Raw genomic sequence first — 21,020 nt, 5'->3', positions numbered from 1 at the left:
GCATGATAGGTACTCAGGAAATGTGGTGTGAATGAACTTTGGGACTTCTTATTCAACAGCCAGTGTTATCTCTAGCACCAGATGGCAACTGTCACTACTGATCTAAATCCTTCCATGGCTCGCCAGTGCCCACAACCCAGCCCCACAGTCTGCCCAAAGTCGCCCCTCCCCACCTCACGTCCAAGGGCACTCCTTGCACACCCACTCCACTCCAGCCCCTAGCACCCCAGGATGCCCCTACTGTAGCACCCCCACACTGTCCCCCACCCCTCCAAGGTCAGGCCCGTTCCTGTCCCTGCCTTTGTCCATGCCTTTCTCTGTCCCCAGATGCCCTTCCCCTGTCCTCTGACTGGTGAACTCCTCACCATGCCAATTCCTGCTCATATGTCACCTCCTCTCCTAAATTCTCTACACTCCCAAGGAAATTTTGACAGCCTCTCAGTTCACGTGTATCAGCACGTGTCTGAGCTCCCGAAACTGTCGGCTGTCTTCGCTTTATAACCCCCACCCCCAGTGCTTTGCCCAGTTTATTTTCTTACTTAAACCATAGGCGGAATCTATTTCATACATTATTTGAGGCCTAAAAACACATAAAGTTTATTTATAGTTAGTAAGTATCAAAGGAAATCTGTGGAGTCAAAACAAATCAAATGTTAATATTTTAAAGAACGAGGGGCACCTGGGTGGCTCAGTCGGTTAAGCGTCCGACTTCGGCTCAGGTCACGATCTCGCGGTATGCGAGTTCGAGCCCCGCGTCGGGCTCTGTGCTGACCGCTCAGAGCCTGGAGCCTGTTTCCGATTCTGTGTCTCCCTCTCTCTCTGCCCCTCCCCCGTTCATGCTCTGTCTCTCTCTGTCTCAAAAATAAATAAATGTTAAAAAAAAAAAATTAAAAAAAAAAAAAAGAACGAGAATTCACCTTACTTACTATAATTTAGCAATGAAAGAAAAACAAAGACTTGGCATTTCCCTTTATTCAACCTGTGATCATAGAGTGCCAAAGAGAGCCAGCCTTCTTTCTCTCATACTCTGATTTTCGGTCCAACTGTGTTACATCATGTTCTAGAAAATCACACAGGCTCAATTCTTTCCAAAATGCCAAAGCAAATCTGAACTGAAAAATTACTGGGTGATATGTGCATATAGCTGTTTAACAGAAACTGTAATTTGGATACTATATTAAGCTGGACCTGGATCCTACCTAAAAAGAAATATTTGTGCTTCTTTTTTTTTTTACAGCATTTTTATGCATCACTGCGTGTATTTACCATTTTGGTCAGGAGGCAGGGAGGGCATTTTTGAGATTGGGATTCTTAAACAGGAATATTCAGACACAAATAGGACTTTAAGGAGTCTCCAAGAATCTCTTATCTCAACTCCAAAGTTAAAATATGGTAGATCAGAAGAATACTGCTCATAATTTACTTCTATTCAACAAGCATTTATTAAGTGCCAACCAAGCACCAAGTAGTGGGCAAAAATGTATATGTCACAATATCTGTTTTTAAAGCACTCAACTTCTAGCACGGGAGGTGGGTACGTAAATATATAACATAAGGCAGGGAAATAAACTTAATAATAGAAACCAGCCATCACATACTTGTTTGTCTAGATGCTACTTCCTTCTGTCCCCATCAGATCTGGACCCTCAGCTTTATTCGTATTCAAATCCTAAAACGTATTCGGAACCACTTTTAGCCTTTGGCAGTTTTGTGGGGCATCACAGCGACAGGGTGGCAGGATTTTGTGGGAGCCGTGCACACAGCCTTCCTTTAGCATATTTATACCTGGCAGTAGAAATTCAAAGCGTGTCAAAGAATGCTGGGGCTTTGACCCAATTTCTTGTTTGATTATACACGTTGTTTTCCCTTAATCAAATTTCTAGCTATTATCTCCTAAAAGTTAGCTTGAAGCTTTTGAAAAGTAGATGGGGTCATCAAGATTAAGTAATACCAGTAATGCTTGTTGCCAGAAGCATGTTTCTGCTGCTTCTTTTTTTTTTTAATTTTTTCATGTTTATTTATTTATTTTGCGAGAGCATGAGCAGGGAAGTGGCAAAGAGAGAGGGAGAGAGAGAATCCCAAGCAGGCTCCACGCAGTCAGCACGGAGCCCAACATGAGGCTCAATCCCACGAACTGTGAGATCACGACCTGAGCCAAAATCAAAAGATGGACACTTGGGGTGCCTGGGTGGCTCAGTCGGTTAAGCGTCCGACTTCGGCTTAGGTCATGATCTCGCGGTCCGTGAGTTCGAGCCCCATGTCAGGCTCTGTGCTGACTGCTCAGAGCCGGGAGCATGTTTGATTCTGTGTCTGCCTCTCTCTCTGACCCTCCCCCATTCATGCTTTGTCTCTCTCTGTCTCAAAAATAAATAAACATTAAAAAAAAAATTTTTAAAAAAAGATGGACACTTAACTGACTGAACCACCAGGTGCCCCATGTTTCTGCCTCTTAGCCTTCTTGACAGACAGAGCCAGGAGGTATATGCATGTATATGTCCAGATGCATACACACACATAAAAATGTGTACACACACAAATACATATAAACACGCACGTACATAATTTCAAGATCATGAATTTACACTATCTCAAAGTCAAATCCATCCCACAGTATTCTGTCTGGCCTTCCCCCATTCCATATCTATGTCTCCTTTTCCACAACGAGATCCCTGGCTTCCAACAGCAACTCCGGGGTACTCACTTTGGAAAAATGTTTGGCAGTACAAACTATAATTAAACATACATGTGCCCATGATCCAGAAATTCTACTTCTGGGGACATCTCCCAACAGAAATGAGGACTTATATCCAGCAAAAGCATACACAAATGTCTATAGCAGCTTTACCTATAAGAGCCAAAAACTAGAAACAACCCCCAGACCAGTCAATAATGGAAAAAGCAAATAAATGTGGCATATTCATATAATACTAAGTTGCCGTGGAAACGAATGAACTACTGATAAATGCAGCAGTTTGGATGAATCTCATGGACATGAAGTTAAGTAAAAGATGTCCAGCACAAAAGAATAGTATTCCATTTACTCAAAATACAAAAACAAGCAAAATTATTGGTGCTAGAGGGCAGAGTAGTGATAACCCTGGAGGCTTGTGGGGACAGAGTAATGACTTTGAGGGAGCAGGAAGGGAGGCTTATGGGGGTCTGGAATGGTCTATATCTTTATTTGGGTTGTAGTAACACAGTTGTAATACCAAGATAAGTCATCAGGCTATAAACATAGAATTTAAATACTTTGCTGTATGAATTATATCCTAATTTTCAAAAAAATTGATACAGCTACCAGTTGGGTTGCTGGAAATTCGCTCAACTGAAATGAATTAATCAAACAAATCTCACATGTGTTCAAGAAATGACGACTACATCAGAGCTTAATCATCTGCCTGGCAGCTACTGCTCTTCTGTTGTAAGACGCATGCCATGTCCATAATGTAAGAATGGGGAGAATTGTGCTTCCTAGGATTTAACAACACAGTGTGTGGGCTTATCCGGTGTCTTGAGATAATTTTTGATTGTTGAGCTGAATTGGACTCTGTTTTACACCATACCCCACCCAGGGCCAGTCATCGCTCAAACCTGTCATGGCGTATGCCTTGTAAATAAAGTCACATGAATCTAGGTGCCCTCTAGGATCAATTAATGATAACGAAATCCCTGGAAAAGTTGGCGCTGGGAATCCTAAATGCCCACAGACGGGGAGGGCGGGTGTCGTGGTGACAGCTTCACTGGTAGGGTGGAATACAGCCACAACCTCCAGACTGGCCCTTTGTCCTCCCTGTTCTCAGCGTCTGCCCTGTTGTCCAGGCAAAGCCAGATATGAGACATGAAACCATTCCTGCCTTGATCGAGAAGCTTTCCCTGTTGATCAGGACTCGAAAGTAAGAGATGGTTATAATAAAAATTAAAATATAATAAAGTAAGGGTGGTTTTCCAACTTTCAATATACCACAACCACCTGGAGGGCTTGTGAAACCCATATGCTGGACCCCACCTCAGAGCCTGGGGTTCAACCAGTCTGACGCTACACCTCTAACCAGCTTCCAAGGGGGTGCTGGTGCTGCTGGTCCAAGGACCACACTTTGAGAACTACTGGTAGAATGGAAAGAATATGAAATCAGAGCATCAAAGCTCAAGTCCTGAACTCCACTAATAATCTATGACTTTGAGCAAGCAACTTAATCTCCCTGAGCCTCTTTCCTCTTCTGTGTAACAAAGGTACTATGTGTCCTGTTTGCCTTATGCAACTGGCTTTGGTATTACGTGAATTCCTTTCTGTTTTGAAAACCATAAATCATTAGACCAGAAGGTCTTCAATTCTTTGTGCCGTGGACTCCCTTCTCAGATCCCCTCTCAGACCACTGATTTTAAATCCATAAAATAAGATACAGAAGAGTACAGCGGAAACCAATTGCACTGAAATATAATTATCAAAATATTTTTAGAAAAAGATTGGCTTCTTAGTAATTTTTAGCAGCATGTGTGTCTTTAAGATAGGAGATCTCACGGGGAGTCTAATCATCTCTGTTGTTGCAGGATAGTGATAGGTTTTTTTTTTGTTTTTTGTTTTTTGTTTGTTTGTTTGTTTTTTTTTTTTTTTTTGGGACAAAGAGAGACAGAGCATGAACGGGGAGGGGCAGAGAGAGAGGGAGACACAGAATCGGAAACAGGCTCCAGGCTCCGAGCCATCAGCCCAGAGCCTGACGCGGGGCTCGAACTCACGGACCGCGAGATCGTGACCTGGCTGAAGTCGGACGCTTAACCGACTGCGCCACCCAGGCGCCCCAAGTGATAGGTTTTTAAACAATATTTCAGACTACCTGTAACATCTGTAATGTCCTGTGAATACATAGGTGATTCCTATTGGTGACAAAGTCACCAGAGAAACTGCTAATTCCATTAGGATACAGCGCACAAAGTACTGCTGATACTGTTAGGATTGGCGGCTGAATTTATCGTAGAAGGAACGCTACACTCAGGATGTAACTGACACCCAGGATGTAACTGACTACTCAGGTAGTGCGAGGTGAGTAGGTGTGTTCCGTTTTCAGGATATCCAGATGAGCAAGCATATTCTGAGACTCACTTGGGTTTGTGCCCACACGTGAGCTTCTGTGGAAGCCCATAGACTGGAGCGACGATGGCAGGGCCGCAGACCTCCAGCTGGCATCACGAGGCAGCCGGTGATGTCTGACCCTTTCGTCCTTGCTCCTGGTCTACCACTTCCCAGACAGCTTCTTAGAACTTCCGAAACATCGAGAAGCTTGGAATTTTGTTAGGAGGAACTCCGTTCTCATTTCCCAAAGGGAGAAACACGACAAGCTCGCAGTGATCTGTTGGCTGTCAGGAGGCCACCTTTCTTGTTTGGACGCGGGGCCTGGCAATTCGGCCGGCGGCAGCAGGCGTTAAGATTGTGGGATGAGGTGCCTGAGAAGCCGGGCTTAGTTCTATAAGCGATTCCTATGTGAATCTTGGAGAAGGGCTTTGTTGGTGCAGATAGTTTAGGCCAGACGTAGATGCCCAGAGTTGGCAGCTAAAACGAACAAAAGGCATATGTCAAACGAGAGTGGAGGTTTCCTCTTATTGACACAGTTGTGACAAGCTTCGCCAAAGCTTGACCTTCCATGAACACACCCGCTAGCAAGAGCCATGAGTCACCTGCACCTTTTTGTGGGGTAGTTCTGGACACCATTACGCAGCCCTGGAACTGCTTACAGGCACGTAAATTGTGGGTGCAGCTGCTTTCAATATGCGAGCCCAGGTGGGACTAGTTGTGGAGCCGTTTCAGAAGCTAACCTGTGGGCATATGGAATCAGGCCCATGTCTGCTAAAAACCTCACATGGCTTTTTTTAATGCTTTGCTATTATATGGTGAAAGATTCACCTAAACCCGGAGAGCAGGGGCAGGGGTAACAGTAGTAGATGGTAAAAAGATTTGGGGTCCCCATGTTTTAGTTCCTGGGAAACCCTCACAGTTCCCTCCTACGCGGTATTTCAGATGGTTTTTTTAATGGACTTTTTGGTTTCCAGATAACAACCTCTTCTACGATATTGCCATTAAGAGCAATAAAACCTTAGCCAGAACCTACATCGGTTCTGAGCTTTGGATGCTCTGAATGAGATTTTAAGAAGAACCAGTAAAAAGGGGGAAAAATGTGTATATCCCTCGGGAGTATTTCTGCTTGTACCATGTCCCTTAAATTAACTGAAAAATGTTGAAGCTTTAAAGAAGGTAATATACACATATGGTAAAACAAATTCTAAACGGCAATAAAAAGATATAAAATGGGAAATAAATGTTTCCCTTCTCATCTCCCATCCCAACCTAAACCCTTGTTCCTGTCCCCAAATGTTAACAGTTTTATGACTTTCTCTGAAAAGCTTTATGCATGGGCGTATGTGTTTTATGTATATGCCTTTATTTAAAAGTGTATACAAATGAGATCATACCAAACACACTATGTTGCATTTTGTTTCATTTAAACAAAACGGATGGCTCGGTCAGTTAAGCATTCAACTTCAGCTGAGGTCATGACCTCGTAGTTCATGAGTTCGAGCCCCACTTTGCTGACAGCTCAAAGCCTGGAGCCTGCTTCAGAGTCTGCGTCTCCCTCTCTCTCTGGCCCTCCCCCACTCATGCTCTGTCTGTGTCTCAAAAATAAAACAAACATTTAAAAAGTTTAAATAAAAATTTATCACGGAGTTCTCATACCCACACACACAGACCTATCTCGTTTTTACGGTCACCTAGCATCCCACTGCGTGGACATTCAGTATGACAAATTATGTAAATAATCCTCTACTGAGGATTGAGGTATTTAGGTTGTTTGGGGGTTTTCTCTATTTAAAAAAATCTGCAGAGAATATCCTTGTTACAAACGCTTGTGTGTCCTTATAAAAGTATATCCCTCAAAGGAGTTTCCTGCAAGTACAATTCTTGGGTCAAGTGTGTAGGCACTTAAAGTTTTAGCAATGTAACAAAACTGCCCTCCACTATGGTTGAGTTGGCTTACATTCCCACCAACAATGTTATGGATGCCTGCTTACTCGCACACCTGCCAATTCCGGCAATAGTAAAGGTTTTCAAACATTTGCCATTCTGGTGGGTCAAGAATATCCCATCGTGGTTTTGATTTGCATTTCTTAAATTATAAGTAAGGCAGAGCAGCTTTTCATTTGCTTATGAAATATCGGGACTTGGTTTTCTTTAAATTGCCTGTTGATCATTCTTTGCCTATCTTTCTTTTGAGCTGGTGCCTTTCTCTGCTATCCAGCTTTGCCTTGAGCAAATATGAATTCCTACTAGGTGGTAAGCTCTCTGCTGACCGCTAGACCTGTAACAGTGAGGAAACACCTTTTGGAGCCGGCAGTGTTCCGGGAGACAAACGTTAGTCCAGTCAGACTCTGAATGGATGTATGTACAGAGTTAAGTGCCTTGGATGAGAGGCTTTCGCATCTTGTAGAACATGTGAAAGAAAAGACAGACCTGACTGGGGGTTGGGGAAGAGCTGACATCTAAAGAACAAATTGGATTTGGGGTTCAGAGAAACACTTCTAGAAGAAGGAACAGATTGTGGAGGGAACATGAGGTATTAGATGAGCTGAAAGAAGGCCAGGGAGCAGAGCACAGAGAGAAGAATAAAAGTGGTGCACAGTGAGGCTAGACCACATCACCGTGGACCACGTCACCCATTAAGGATTAAGGGCTTCTTCCTTGACAGAAATAGAAAGCCGTTGAAGGATGTTGAGCCATAGTTGATGGTCAGATCTGCATTCTGAAGAGATTACTCTGGCTGAGAAGAAGGGAAATTAGGTAGACCAATTAGAAGGTTTTGAGTTAGTCTGGATGAGATCTGGTGGTAGTCTTGCCCTGGATAATGGCAGTGGACATGTAGAGAAGTAGATGGGTTCAAGAAATATGGAGGAGGTCAAGTAAATTTTGATGACGGATTGGATACAGGAGAGGAGGAAGGGAGAGTTGTCCAGGATAATTCCTCCATTTCTAATGAAGCGGATGGTGGTACCACTTACTGACAGAGAAAATGCTGGAAGAGGTCAAGGGTGAGTTCAGACGTCTGAGGGCAGCTGTCAAGTAGGCAGTTAGAGAAAGAAGTCTGGATTGGAAACAGAAATTTGGAAGCCAGCGGAATACAGTAATTAAAGCCATGGCATCGGTGTACTTGCCCATGAAGGTGTGGCACCCAAATCAGGTCTACTCTTAATCTTCAAGGAATGCTAATATTCAGTAGCTGAGTAGAGAAAGATGACACAGAAATGAAAGAACAGATGAGCAGCCTAAGAGCCGGAGGACAGCAAGCTGAGTGTGGTGTCCCAGACCAAGAATGTTTCCAATAGGATGGAGGGGCCAGTAGGACCGAATGCTGCTGAGACATCTAGCAAGGGGAGGCCTAGAGCATGCCCATTGGATTTAGCAACATGGAGGTCCTGGTGACATTAATTATAATTGTTTCAGTGGCATAGTGGGGGCAGGAGTCAGGTTGGAGATGTTGAGAAGTGAATGGCAAGTGAGGAAATGGAGAGGCAATATGGACCACTCTCAAGTGTGGTTTTTGAGAGAAAACAGCTCTAAACTTATTCTTCCTTAGTCTCTACTCTTGACCTGCTTTGCCACTCAGTAAGCTGAATTGATTTTATAATTTGGTATTCGGTGTTCCACAGGTGTGGTCTCCCCGTAGCCATGGCAACCAGCCAAACGGGGATGGAGTCTGCCGGGTGGGGAGAATGGGGGTATACCCACCTCTAAACAGGAGGTTCTGCCACCCCTTGGAGCAGCCTGACTCTGCTGGACCCCAGAGACCCACTGTAGAAACGCTGCTGAAAATGTGTTTAAGAAGCAAAGAGTCCTTGCGGTGCCTGGGTGGCTCAGTCGGTTAAGCGGCCGACTTCGGCTCAGGTCACGATCTCGCGGTCCGTGAGTTCGAGCCCCGCGTCGGGCTCTGTGCTGACAGCTCAGAGCCTGGAGCCTGTTTCGGATTCTGTGTCTCCCTCTCTCTGATCCTCCCCCGTTCATGCTCTGTGTCTCTCTGTCTCAAAAATAAATAAACGTTAAAAAAAAAATTAAAAAAAAAAAAGAAGCAAAGAGTCCTTATATTTTTGAGACACCTCCTGAAAAATATAAGGATAAAGGGGGTCCGGGATTTGCAGAGGGAAACAGGATAAGCCATGAGTTGATAATTATTGATGCTGGGTGATGGGTATACGGTTTATTATACTGTTCTCACTGCTTTTGTTGCTATATAAATTTTTCCATAATACATTGTACAAAATTAAATTTAGTAAGTCTGTGAAAGTGAGGGTGCAGAGATCCAGTGACCATCACAGGCCCACTGTGTATATGACACTTACCACGGGGTCTCCTTTCAACCCAATCCACCATTGGCTTCTGAATTTCATGGTGTCAGATGCCCTAAGGGAGGAAAGTCAGCTCTCACGTGCTGTCCTTTGTCCTCTCATAAACACAAGCACCTTGTTCCTTGCCGCTCTTCTCCTCTCTTACCTCCCCTCCTGAGCACAGACACAGTTTTGTCACTTCTCACCTTTGCCAGCTTGAACAAGTTCCCTCCCATCCCTGATCAACGCTCTGACAGGGACATGCGCCTGCTTAGCTGTGTCATGAGGATTAATTTTAACCATGTATGTGGGAGGGTCAGCATGGCTCCCAGCCTCAAAAGCCCACAGAAGTCAGGAAGGTCATACAAATGAATGAAGGTGATCAGGTAGGAGAGAATCGTGTGACCCTCTTGACCTATCTTTAGTTTTGTCACTTTTAGTAGACACACAAGTAGAAAGAATTATAAGCAAGTTTCTATTTCCGTAAGACAAATAACAATGCAGGCATGATCATAAATGGAATAAATAACCCATAGCCATCAATAAATGGACAGTACACTGAGACTCAGCCTCAGTGTGGGGGAGTATTAGGGAGTGGGGGGTTAGGACAAAGAAGAGCACACAAACCCCATCTAACGGGCGGTCCTCCTCAGCTCCAGCTGGTTCCTGCCATGACAGATCGTAGAGCCAATGGTAACATGTCTTCTTGTTTTACAAGAGAAGCTAGAAGCTACAGAACCCAAATTGAATTTGGGTTCAATTATTTCAAAACAAAACAAAACACTATGACGGCCAAACTAAGCCTATCTGTGGGCCAAAATCAGCTCACGGGCTGCCAATGTGCAACCTCTCACCTAGAGAGTGGGATATACTACGGTTTCCCTTCCCGTCCTTTTCTCTTCTTCCTCTAACTTTCCCCACCCCCCTCTCTATTTCCACATTCTTCTCTCCTGACTACTCTTGCCCCTCTTTTCTATCTTAAGTTCAAGGGGTGGAAGGCATTGAATGGGTTGAAGAAGTGAACCAAGAAGTTGAAGAAACCCGAAGGGATGTGATCTAGATGCTTCACCTCCCTCAGGGCCTAGATCAGTGCCTAGCACATAGTGGGTCCTAATGGAACACTTGACGTGGGGTCACTTCACTTTCTTGTGCATACCCTGCCCTTACCCGAGGAATCATCTCGTTTTTCTTGACAGCTTTGCGAAGTCGTTCTGGCCGCTCCATCATCAACGGGAACTGGGCAATTGACCGGCCAGGAAAATACGAAGGTGGAGGGACCATGTTCACCTACAAGCGTCCAAATGAGATTTCGAGCACCGCTGGAGAATCCTTTTTGGCCGAAGGCCCCACTAATGAGATCTTGGATGTCTATGTGAGTTTGGATGTTTCTGGACTGTTTGAATTTTGCATCTTGCTTCTTCTAAGTCCCACCCTGAGCGCAAATAAGCAACAGATCGTTGCCTGTGCTCAATAAAACCATTTGAGCTGAGCCTTTGAGGTGCCTAAATGCTTGGCGTTCACCTCCACCATTCACCCCCGAATGTACCTAGCTCATAGAAACCTTAAACTCTGCCAGATGCTTATTACCCTCAGAGTTTATTGACCCCCTAAAACCATTTTTACTTGTTGAACCAAATCAGAGGCAAAACATACCCTTTATTTCATGAGCATTGGCTCCGCTCCCGGCACTTTTTTCCTAATGCTAATTTGGCATGTTTTCTTTTTATGGCAAAAGAAAGCAAATGCCCAAGGCAAGACAAGACCGCTCAAGTTCCCAGCCCTCTTCAAATTCTATGAAAGCAAAGGAAGAAACGAGAACTGCAGAGTACTCCAGACGATGTGCAATAAAGCTTGAAGGAACAATACAGACGTTTACTACAAGTTCCTTGCCTTACAGAAGACACAATTCGGGATTTATTTTACAAGAAACTAAATTATTAGGTTGCCCAAGAATATAAAATGGTCCTTATTTTTCAAAGAAACCACTAAAATCCAGTCTTCTTAAAACTCTCAGGAAATCAAAAAGGTGACAAGACATAAAACTCAAATCAGGTTTTGATAAAGACGAGCTCAGCCACAGACCTGTACTCTCTTCCCATCTCTAAAGCCATGCTAATCCACATGCTATTTGCTCTTAGGATTCTATAAATATTCGTTCTCCAGCTGTACAGTTACATGTTCATTCCTGTTGGGCCTAGTGGCTCATAGACTAGAAACTATAAAAGAAGCCTTGTTATAGTTAATTTTGAATATTTTTTTTTAAGACTGTCCAGTTGGTTGTTGGACTCTGGGTAAGTTTCCAATGGCATCAGGGGTAAAAACCCAGATTGTTAAAGGCCCAGTGTGGGTGGTCTGGGATTCGGTGGCCAACAATAATTTCATAAATGGGACAGGGTTTGCACTGGCAGAATGCTCGTGCAGAAGAGGCGTGGGGGAGGCAGGGAGGGTTTCCAGCCTCAGACCCACTGTTAAATTATGTGGAAAGAGAAACGAGAGAATTAGGGGTAGATGGTGGGAAACAGAGGTCACCCCACTTCCCCCCTTGGGGCTCTGTGCTCACCACCATGGTTCCTGGGTGTAGGGAGGTCAGTGGTTCTATGTCTGCCTTCCCACGGGTGATTGTAGAATGGAGGCCCCTTTTCACATGTAGGAAGAAGGTAAGGGATGATGGTGGGCAGAATGGACACTCTCATGAACAAAACAGGTCCCACCATGCAGGAGTGACTCGGAGACGCTTGTGGCTTAAAGATTCCAAGAGATAGTTGTGATTCTAACCTCTTGCTCCAGATGAAGAAATCAAAAACCGTGAGACCATGGGACTTGCTCTAGGGTATACAACTGGCCAACAGGAGAGCCCCTTTATAAAGCAGTAGGGACAGTGTCTCCTTGCCTGGCTTGTATTTACACTGAGGATTCCCATTCTGCTGCTCCATTTAGCCCAGCGCCCTGCCCCTCACCAGGAAGGCCATAGGCACAAAGGACTCTGTGTTCCAAAGCCAATAGGGAGGGATTTTTTCTGCAAAGGCCTGCTGATTGATTTTGTGGTTTTTGTCCCAGACGGTGTTTAATTCCTGACTTCTGCTGCTTCCTGCTTGATATCCTGCTTTTGTCATTGGTTCCTGAGAGAATAGGAACCAGGGAGACTTACTTCCCTTACACCTGTTTTCCTGACCACCCCCCACCCCCACATCTCTCTGTGGCTCTGGAGCTTTCCATGGATGACAGGGGATGAGATCCAGAGGTGAACGAGGGAGAGGATGGGGCAGACCTTTCCTGAGCCAGCCTCATGGCCAGATAGGGTTCTTTGAAGGGACCTCAGGGATGCCAGGCTGGCTCTGCCCAAGGCGGCTGGCTCTTCTTTGCATGATTTTCTCTCGCCACCTAGTGTTCAAATGTGTTCCCCTGTAGCGTAGACGTGGCTGTCTGGGCTATTTTGAGAGCACTGAGCACAATCTAAGCTATGGTATAAGATGGTTGAGAGCCAACAGAAAGGTTCTGCTACCATCGGTCCCATCTTCCTATGTGGAATGTATAAAATCTTGACTTTCCCCCTAGTTTTCTTCCAAGTTCTTCATTCTTCAAAAGCAAAGAACAAAAAACAATCCAGGAAGAGCTTTCATTTAATCTGCCACAGGTTCACTAATATGATTAGATCTGAATCAACCCACTCATTAATAGATAGTGCCATTTATACCACGGAAACTTGGCCCACAGGCAAGGTGTATGTGACAGTGCGGTGACATTGACCTTTGTGTTGTCAGATGATACACCAGCAGCCTAATCCGGGAGTCCACTATGAGTACGTCATCATGGGGACCAACGCCATCAGCCCCCAGGTGCCTCCTCACAGGAGACCAGGTAAAATCTCTCGTGTTTCTGCCAAGCATACCTGCTATTTCCTTCTAAAGCCCCCCTGTCTCTTCCTGTGCATCTCCCTTGTGTCTCTCAGTCAACATGGAGAAAACCCATGGGCACGCACTTGATATCAGAGAATGCTTTACTATTTGTCTGAGCCTTTGCTGATGAGTGTGTCTCATTCACTTGATTCAAAAATGAGGTGGACATCCTGAATCTATCTTTCCAGTTCGAGATTTGGAAGCACCTCGTATTAGATTCCTACAGCTGCCCTAACAAATTTTCGCAAACGTAGTGACTCAGAACCACACAAATTTGCTATCATACGGTTCAGGAGGTCAGAATCTGTCCAAAACGGGTCTTGCTGGGCGGGAACCAAGGTGTCGGTGGGCCATGCTCCTATGGGAGGCCCTAGGGGGCTCTGTCGCCCTGCCCTTTCCACTTCAAGAGGCCTCCTGAACTCCTTGCTTCCGGGCCCCTTCCCGCATCTCCAAAGCGAGCTGAGTAGCACCTTCGGATCTTGGGCTCCGACCCCATTTTTCCGTCATCACATCTCTGTCTCTGACTCTCGTCCTCCTGCCTCTTGCTCGTGAGCATGCAGATGATGACATCGGGCCCATCCAGACAATCCAAGACAAGTCTCCATCCCCAAATCTTTAACTTCCTCACATCTGCAAAGTCCCTTTTACCATATATGGTAACATATTCACAAGTTCCAGGGATTAGGATGCAAACATCTTCAGAGGGCCATTATTCTGTCTACTTCATGCCTTTTCTCTTGGTCCCCTTTGCTTCCGTCAACACTGCTTTGACTTATAAGAAAAGAATAATGAGTTCACGCCTAGCTGTCTACCTCTTTCCCGTAGGCTTTGCTGATAGACACAGCAGGCAGCCCTCTGACTCCACAGATGTTTCTTTACCAAATGATAATGGAGCCCACCACCCAAACGGAGACTTGCTTTTCCATCTTTTGAACAGGAAGGTCTGCATAAATATTAATGGTATCATCACCCACACACTGAGTCCTTGCTCTGTGCCAGATACTGCTGAGCCCTTCACACAGATTAACTCATCAAATTATCACAATAGTGCTCAGAGGAAGGCGCTATTATTAGCCTCATTTTAAAAGTAAGGAAATGGAAGCTTAGATTGACTTATTTGCCCAGGTCCCACAGGGACCTCAGGCCAGCCTGTGTGACTATGTAACTGTTATGCTTCTTTGAGTTACCTGGTCTGACAACTGTCCTGGGAAGTGAGGGCACGGGAGGCCCGGCCCACCATCCTTCTCCAGCCCACCAGATGGATAACCAGGTTATCTGATTGCCACAGGTCAGGCAGAAACCACCTGGCTGCATGGAGACAACAGGGTGTGTGCCCAGCCTATGGGGTGCCCGTGTTGTCCAAACAGCAAATCAGCACAGCAGGAACGATACATAGTCTGAGAAACCAAGTGCAGATGGCAGAATATTGAGGTTACTGAGGTCTGATGCTGATCGATAAGGCAATTGGACAGACTACTTGAAATCATATAAGGTGATGATGACTGATAACAAGCCTGATGAGTCTCAGCTGATTGGTAGCATGGGATTGATGACCTGGGACAGGCAGGCCCAGAAGGAGTCAGTTGTAGAAAGTTGGTGAGGAGGAGCATTCTGGGATTCGGCTTTACCCTCCATGAACTCGAATTCAGCTCTGCTGGTTTCTGCTGGCTTGCTTCAGACAAGTCAGGAACTCTCTGAGCACATCCCCAGTCTACAAAATGGTGAGGGAAAAAACCCTACACTCCCAGGATTTTTTTGGAGGCGACAGGCAGTGGAAAAGGATTGAATATCAGGTATCCATCCCGGCACGGTGCCCAGTGTATGCGAGGTACACAAATGATTTTAAAATGTTTTTGTCTGGTAACATTTTAGTCTCACTTATAGCGGGATGACTAGTCTTGATTCTGTTGATTTAAACTGCATATAATTTAAGCCACAAAATATTTTAAGTAGCCAACTAAATAAGAAATATGGGTGAAGGGTGGGAGAGCCCTAAGTTTTAACTGGATTCTACAGTAACTCTGGGATCTGCCTCCTTAGTTTGTATCGAACTTGAACAATATTCGGTCAGAATAGAAATATATAAAGTAAGATACAAGTGTTCCATAACTGGCCAAACTTGGAAGCAACCAAGATATCCTTCGTTAGGTGAATGGATGAATAAGCTGTCTGGTACCTCCAGACAGTGGAATGTTATTCAGCACAAAAAGAAATGAGCTGTCAAGCCATGAAAAGACATGGAAGAAAGGTCAGTGCGCATTATTAAAGTGAAAGAAGTCGATCTGAAAAGCCTCCACGCTGCATGATTCCAACCATACGACATTCTGAAAAAGGCAAAACTATGAGGACGTTAAACAGGTTCCCAGGGGCAAAGGGGGAGGGAGGGACGAATAGGCAGACAGAAGATTTTGAGGGCAGTGACACTATTCTCAATGCTACCGTAATGGTGGGTACATAGCATTACACATTTGTCGAAACCCATAAATTGTACATCACCAGACTGAGCCCTGATGTAAACCATGGGCTTTGGGTGATAATGGTGTGTCGATGCAGGTTCGTGGATAGCAACAGCTGTCCTATTCTGGTGCAGGATGTTGATGGGGGAGGCTGTGCGTGTGTGGGGCCAGGGAGGATATGGAACCTTTCCACTTAATTTTGCTGTGACCCTAAAACTGCTCTAAAAAAAGAATAATGTCTATGAAAAAAAAGAAAAGGTAATATGCCCCGACCTCATCCCTCCCACCCCATCCCAAGAGGGAATATCTCTTTACAACTTGGTGGGATTCCACACAGCCCTTTCCTGTGCACACAGAAACACGCTTACAGCCACTTGGAACCTTTGCCTGCAATCCAAGTGTACAAGGGACATTGCATGCTGGGCTTTTCCAGAAGTCTAACTGAGATCTCACCTCAACTGCAAACCTATTTGAAACTTGTAGAAAATTCGATCTCAGTCAATATGGGCCCCCCCCCCACACACCCCTGATAGGAGTGAAGATCACCATGAGTAAGGTCTGTGGTGCTCAGGAAGCCCCAGCCCCCTGACTCCACCCTCTCCTCGCCTTGGAAATACTTCTCCCTCTCCCTGTGTCTCTCAAAAAATGCTCTCCACCTTTCCCTCCTTTCTTTTCCTCTTTTCCCTCGACTGGCTGGGTATCTGGGCCTCCTTATCCTTCCTGAGAACTCAGGCTTTCACTGTAGGAAGGAAGAGCTGTTGACTTTCAGCAGCTTGTACTCTCTCTCCTGCAAAACTCCGAGGCCAGAAAACCTAAGGGCTTGGCCACTTGGACTGGGAGAGGAGGAGGAACAGACACAAGGGGCAGAAAGCAGATTTAATCTCCGGAGGTGTCCGGCCACACCTTGGCGTGTATGTGTTTGCAGGCTAAACTCTGCCGTGCTTTTTCCTCTCGTCAAACAACAGATCGGTCATCTTTCCATATCACAACATATATTTTCTCCGTTTTTTTTGTTCCATTCTTAAAAAAAAAAAAAAGTAACCTAGCATCCATTCATGGTTGTAGCATGATGGTTTTTAACCAGGACCCTGGTGGACATTTAAATCCACTCCACTGTTTGGCTATTTCAAATAACGCTATACTAGCCATGGTTGTACATGCAGCTTTATGCAAAAGAATGGGAATATTTGCACGATGAATGTCCTAGAAACTGAATCACTAGGTCAGGAGGCACGTGCGTGTAAAACGAGGGTGGATGTGACCAAATTGCCCTCCAAAAATTTGTGTCTATCTACCCTCCCCTTCTCCGGTGTATTTCCCTGTACTTTCCATGAGGGGTTTAGGGATTTTAGGGTCTCCAAAGTTTCTGATACTTACTGTCAGGCTAATAACGTCGTGGTGGTTGTTTTTGTTTTCGCATGTGGTTCTTTAACTATGAGTGAAGTTGAGCGTTGTTGTGTGACTTTTGGCTGTTTGCATTTCTTTTTACGTGACTTGCCTCTTCCTGGCCCTTGCCTGCTTCTCCTCCTGAGACATCCGTCTTTCTCTTATTCGCTTTTAATAATGGTTTGGATATTAGGGAAATGAGCATCTGCATGTTTTAAACACATGTGTTGTGAATTGGAAACGGTGGTATTCTGCATAATTTCTAATGTTGAAGGGATCTCCTCCGTGGGACTCAGTGTCCAGACCGATCTCTCTTCTGTGTGTGCACCTGCCTCTCCTAGGGGAGCCCTTCAACGGCCAGCTGGTAACAGATGGGAGGAGCCAGGAGGAGCGAGAAGAGAAAGAGAGGACCGAGGAGAAGGAAGGAGATGGTGGGGTGCCTGAAGTATTCACCTCAGGATCAGCGCAGGCCTTCCCAGTCAGGCATCCCGATGGATTTTCTCCCCATCGACCGGACGATTTGGTGCCAGCGGCACCGCAGTCCCCACGGCGAAGCCGGGACCACAATTGGAAGCAGCTCGGGACCACAGAATGCTCAACGAGTTGTGGGAAAGGTGAGCTTGAGTGTGGGCTGGGAGGGTGTCCGCAGATCCCTGCCCCCCGCCCCCGCCACCCGGTGAGGAACGCATAGCTGGGCTCGAGGCACGCGGCAAACCCTCCCCTCCTTGAGCCTGACTGGGGGATTGGTCACTGGTGTGACGTTGTGTTGAGGCTCCCAAGGACCCCCCCCCCAAGCCTGATGATCCCGGAGAAGGACATGCAAGACTCAGAGAAGCTGCCATGCTTGCAACTTTCACAGTGAGAAGATACAGACAGGCATCATCAGAGGGAAAACGCGCGTGTGGCCAGGTCCAGGAGAAACCAGGGGCCAGCTTCCAGGTGTCCCATCCCAAGACAGTTGCATATGGATGCACTGAATTCTCCCAGCAATGAGGGGTGACCGCAGGAGCCAAGTAATGCCAACCAGAGAAGCCCCTCGAGCTTTGGTGTACAGGGGGCTTATTGTGGCTCAGTCGCATAGGCACATAGCCCCCACGTTACCGACATTGGCACCCAGAAGTCAAACTGAGAGACAGGACATGGCCCGAGACCTCAGGCACAGAAAAACAGGCACTCACCCGAATCGCATTGTTGGCATAAACTCTCTTGTCACACTGATACAGCGTGGTCCCAAGACATAGAGAAACACCCCTGTCAGCCGGATATTCCACGGGCTCAAGGGGTTGGTCCTGAAGATGGGCCTTTCTTTGGAGTGTGCAGGGTCTGAGCACCCTGAGTTAACCCTCTCCTGCATGCCACACTCATTAATGGCCACAGAATGTGCTCACAAAGTGTAAGGTCACACAAATACCAGACAAAACTCATTCTCACATCTGAGATTCCAGAAAAAAGCATGCTGACTGGGCTTGAGGTGTTAGCTGGCTTTCAGGCTCACCAGCACTCACAGCTCTCTCCTTTCTGTAAAATCCTCATCCTCTATCATCCCGTTATCCCGACCCCGTCTGCTGAGACCCCAGGGACAAGCCTGCAGCCCAATGTCGCCAGCTCTGTGGACTCCTTGCAGGAAGGGAGACCGCACACCAGAGGGCACCCGGGGCATCTCCCTAAACCAAAGAAAAGAGAAGAGTTACAGGACTGGGGAGAAGAGTGGACGGTGTGCAGGTGAAATTTACGTAAAGCTGGTCGTGATAGGCTCAAAACAAAGCGTGGCTGTGTGCGAACGGGTCAGTATCAGTCTCGGTCTGAACTGTGAAGGCGATCCACGGCCCTGTTTCCTGGAAAGCCCCAAAGCTAAGGTAGATGTGGAATGTAGTGTCCAGAAACCCCTTCTCAAACCTGTGGCACCTGGTTGGAAATGGATGCTGTTTCCCAGTTTTAAAGTGGCCTAGATCCCCAGGGCAAGGATTTGCCTGTGACCATCTAGGAACTGTGATGCAGGGATACCAAATGCATAGTAATAGCCTTCTGTTTGTAATGAAGTCCTATTGGTGACCCTGGAAGAGCTGTGCTTTGAGGGAGGTTACCACAGAAACCAGGAGGCTATATCTCAGAAAGTTTCTGCGGACAGGAAACTGTGGCACACTGAGAATATTGGTTTGGGGACATTTTTTTTTTTCTTTTCTTCAAGAGGCTTGTACCTGAAGGCACAAAATCCGGAAACTTTGACAGAATTTGTGCATGGAAAAGACTTTCACCACCGCCTCAAAGCCTTTATCTTTTTCCCAAGCACGTTGGCTTAGTGGCTTTTGAGAATGGGATTTGGGTGTTCTTCACGGGAGCCGGAGCCCCTCCCGCCTGGAACCCCACCAGTCGCATGATGACCGACAACCGGAGAACTGATTTATGGGGCTGGTATTATGCAGGTTTTATCGTGCTTTTACTTAGTTGATGTGCAAAGAACGTGGACTGGAGATTCGCTGGGCTAACCTCTTTTTCAAGCTCTGCGAGGAAAAATGAAATGCCTCTAGAATGTGTCTTAACAGAGGCAGAAAGCTAGAGATGATTACACATTAAGGCCAAAACCACTTTAGTGAGGACCCATCCATGAATCTGAAGAGGTGAGCAGTACAAAAATGCAGGTGACGTAGGAACTCAGGGTCCAAGTGTGTTCTTACCAAATACTCTGTAGTTAGTGGTATGGTGCCCACTAGAGGAACTGCTTACATTTGTGCTAGGTAAAAACGAGGGAAAGTTATAAAAATAAAACTTGTTGTCATGTGGTTTTATATCAAGGATGGCATGTATGGGAGATTCTCTTCCCTTTCACGTCCGTAAAGATCGCCTGGCCCAGCCTTTCCAGGAGGGTGCAATGTAGCCTTGTCCAGAGACCTTTCGGTTTTGCCTTGGGGACTTAATAGAATAAGGACATAGATGTGCCATTTGCCAGCTGCCCCTTCATGCTGCTCACACAGTCCTGTGTTCACTGAATAGATGCCACTTATCCTGGTGGTCATTCAACAGGTCTCTTATCTGCTCTGTACCAGGCATGATGGAGGGACCCCATCTCCAAAGATTCTGATTATCTTCCCCCCAGCCAACCCCAGTCTGTGTGATCTGCACTGAGATAAAAAATCTGCCTCCCTTATTATTCTCTGGTATGGAGCCAGCAAACTGTTTACACTTGCTGATTTGGCACAGATACATCTCCTCTGGGAAGCCCTTCCCAATTCTGCAAGGTCCCACTTATTCCATGGGACCTCCCGGCAATTCGGGACACATTTTTGTCCCAGCTCTGTGTGGCCTAGCGGTCCCCCCGCGTGTACACACACTTTGCGTTGCCTGCACCTGGGATCGTACCAAGCACGCACGGGGGCACCCCTCAGGTGATTCTTGAATTAACGAATATATTGTCACCACATCTCAAATGGGGTGTAGACAGCTTTTAGAAAGCGTGTAAGAGTGGCTTTTACATCTTCATTATATCTTAGATACGCAAGGCTAGTGTTGCCTTACTTGTGTTTTATCCGTAGCTGAAAGAGCGTGGATTTATGTATTCGAAACTGAAGAATCTTTTTCTCTAGATTTCCATATTATCTTGTTTAACGTCCTTAATAGAGTCTTTCTCTTTTGCATTGTGGACCCACACACACATATACACACGTCATCTGCCCCTCGGATGCCCGGGATGACGTGTGCATTCTCTTCTTTACCCTGATAAACAGCACGGCTTGTCCAGTCAAAGAGACACGGAAGACGTGCCTCGGAAATCAAACAAGAGCAGAGATGTACTGTCCCCCACCCCCGCAACTTGTACTCGCAGCCCCTTTGCTCTCCCTCGTGACAAATGGCAGCAGCCGGGGGTGCCCCTCCTTGGCTCCCTGGAAAGTTTGCTCCCGGCAGCAGTGGCCACACCTGCAGG

At 46.1% G+C, this 21,020-nt stretch overlaps 1 protein-coding gene across 4 annotated transcripts in view; it reads left to right on the top strand.

Moving 5' to 3' along the window:
• Positions 1 to 21,020, top strand: part of THSD4 (thrombospondin type 1 domain containing 4) — a 573,132-nt gene that overhangs the window by 524,252 nt on the left and 27,860 nt on the right. For all 4 annotated transcript variants that reach the window (XM_058737196.1, XM_058737198.1, XM_058737197.1 and 1 more), the window contains 3 exons: positions 10,560 to 10,735; positions 13,125 to 13,221; positions 17,443 to 17,715. In XM_058737196.1, coding sequence (XP_058593179.1) covers positions 10,560 to 10,735; positions 13,125 to 13,221; positions 17,443 to 17,715 — 546 coding nt within the window. The remainder of the gene's footprint in view (positions 1 to 10,559; positions 10,736 to 13,124; positions 13,222 to 17,442; positions 17,716 to 21,020) is intronic.

This window comes from Neofelis nebulosa, chromosome 7, assembly GCF_028018385.1.
Source record: "Neofelis nebulosa isolate mNeoNeb1 chromosome 7, mNeoNeb1.pri, whole genome shotgun sequence".
NCBI classification, from domain to species: domain Eukaryota; kingdom Metazoa; phylum Chordata; class Mammalia; order Carnivora; family Felidae; genus Neofelis; species Neofelis nebulosa.
This window is presented reverse-complemented; position numbering and strand designations above follow the sequence as displayed.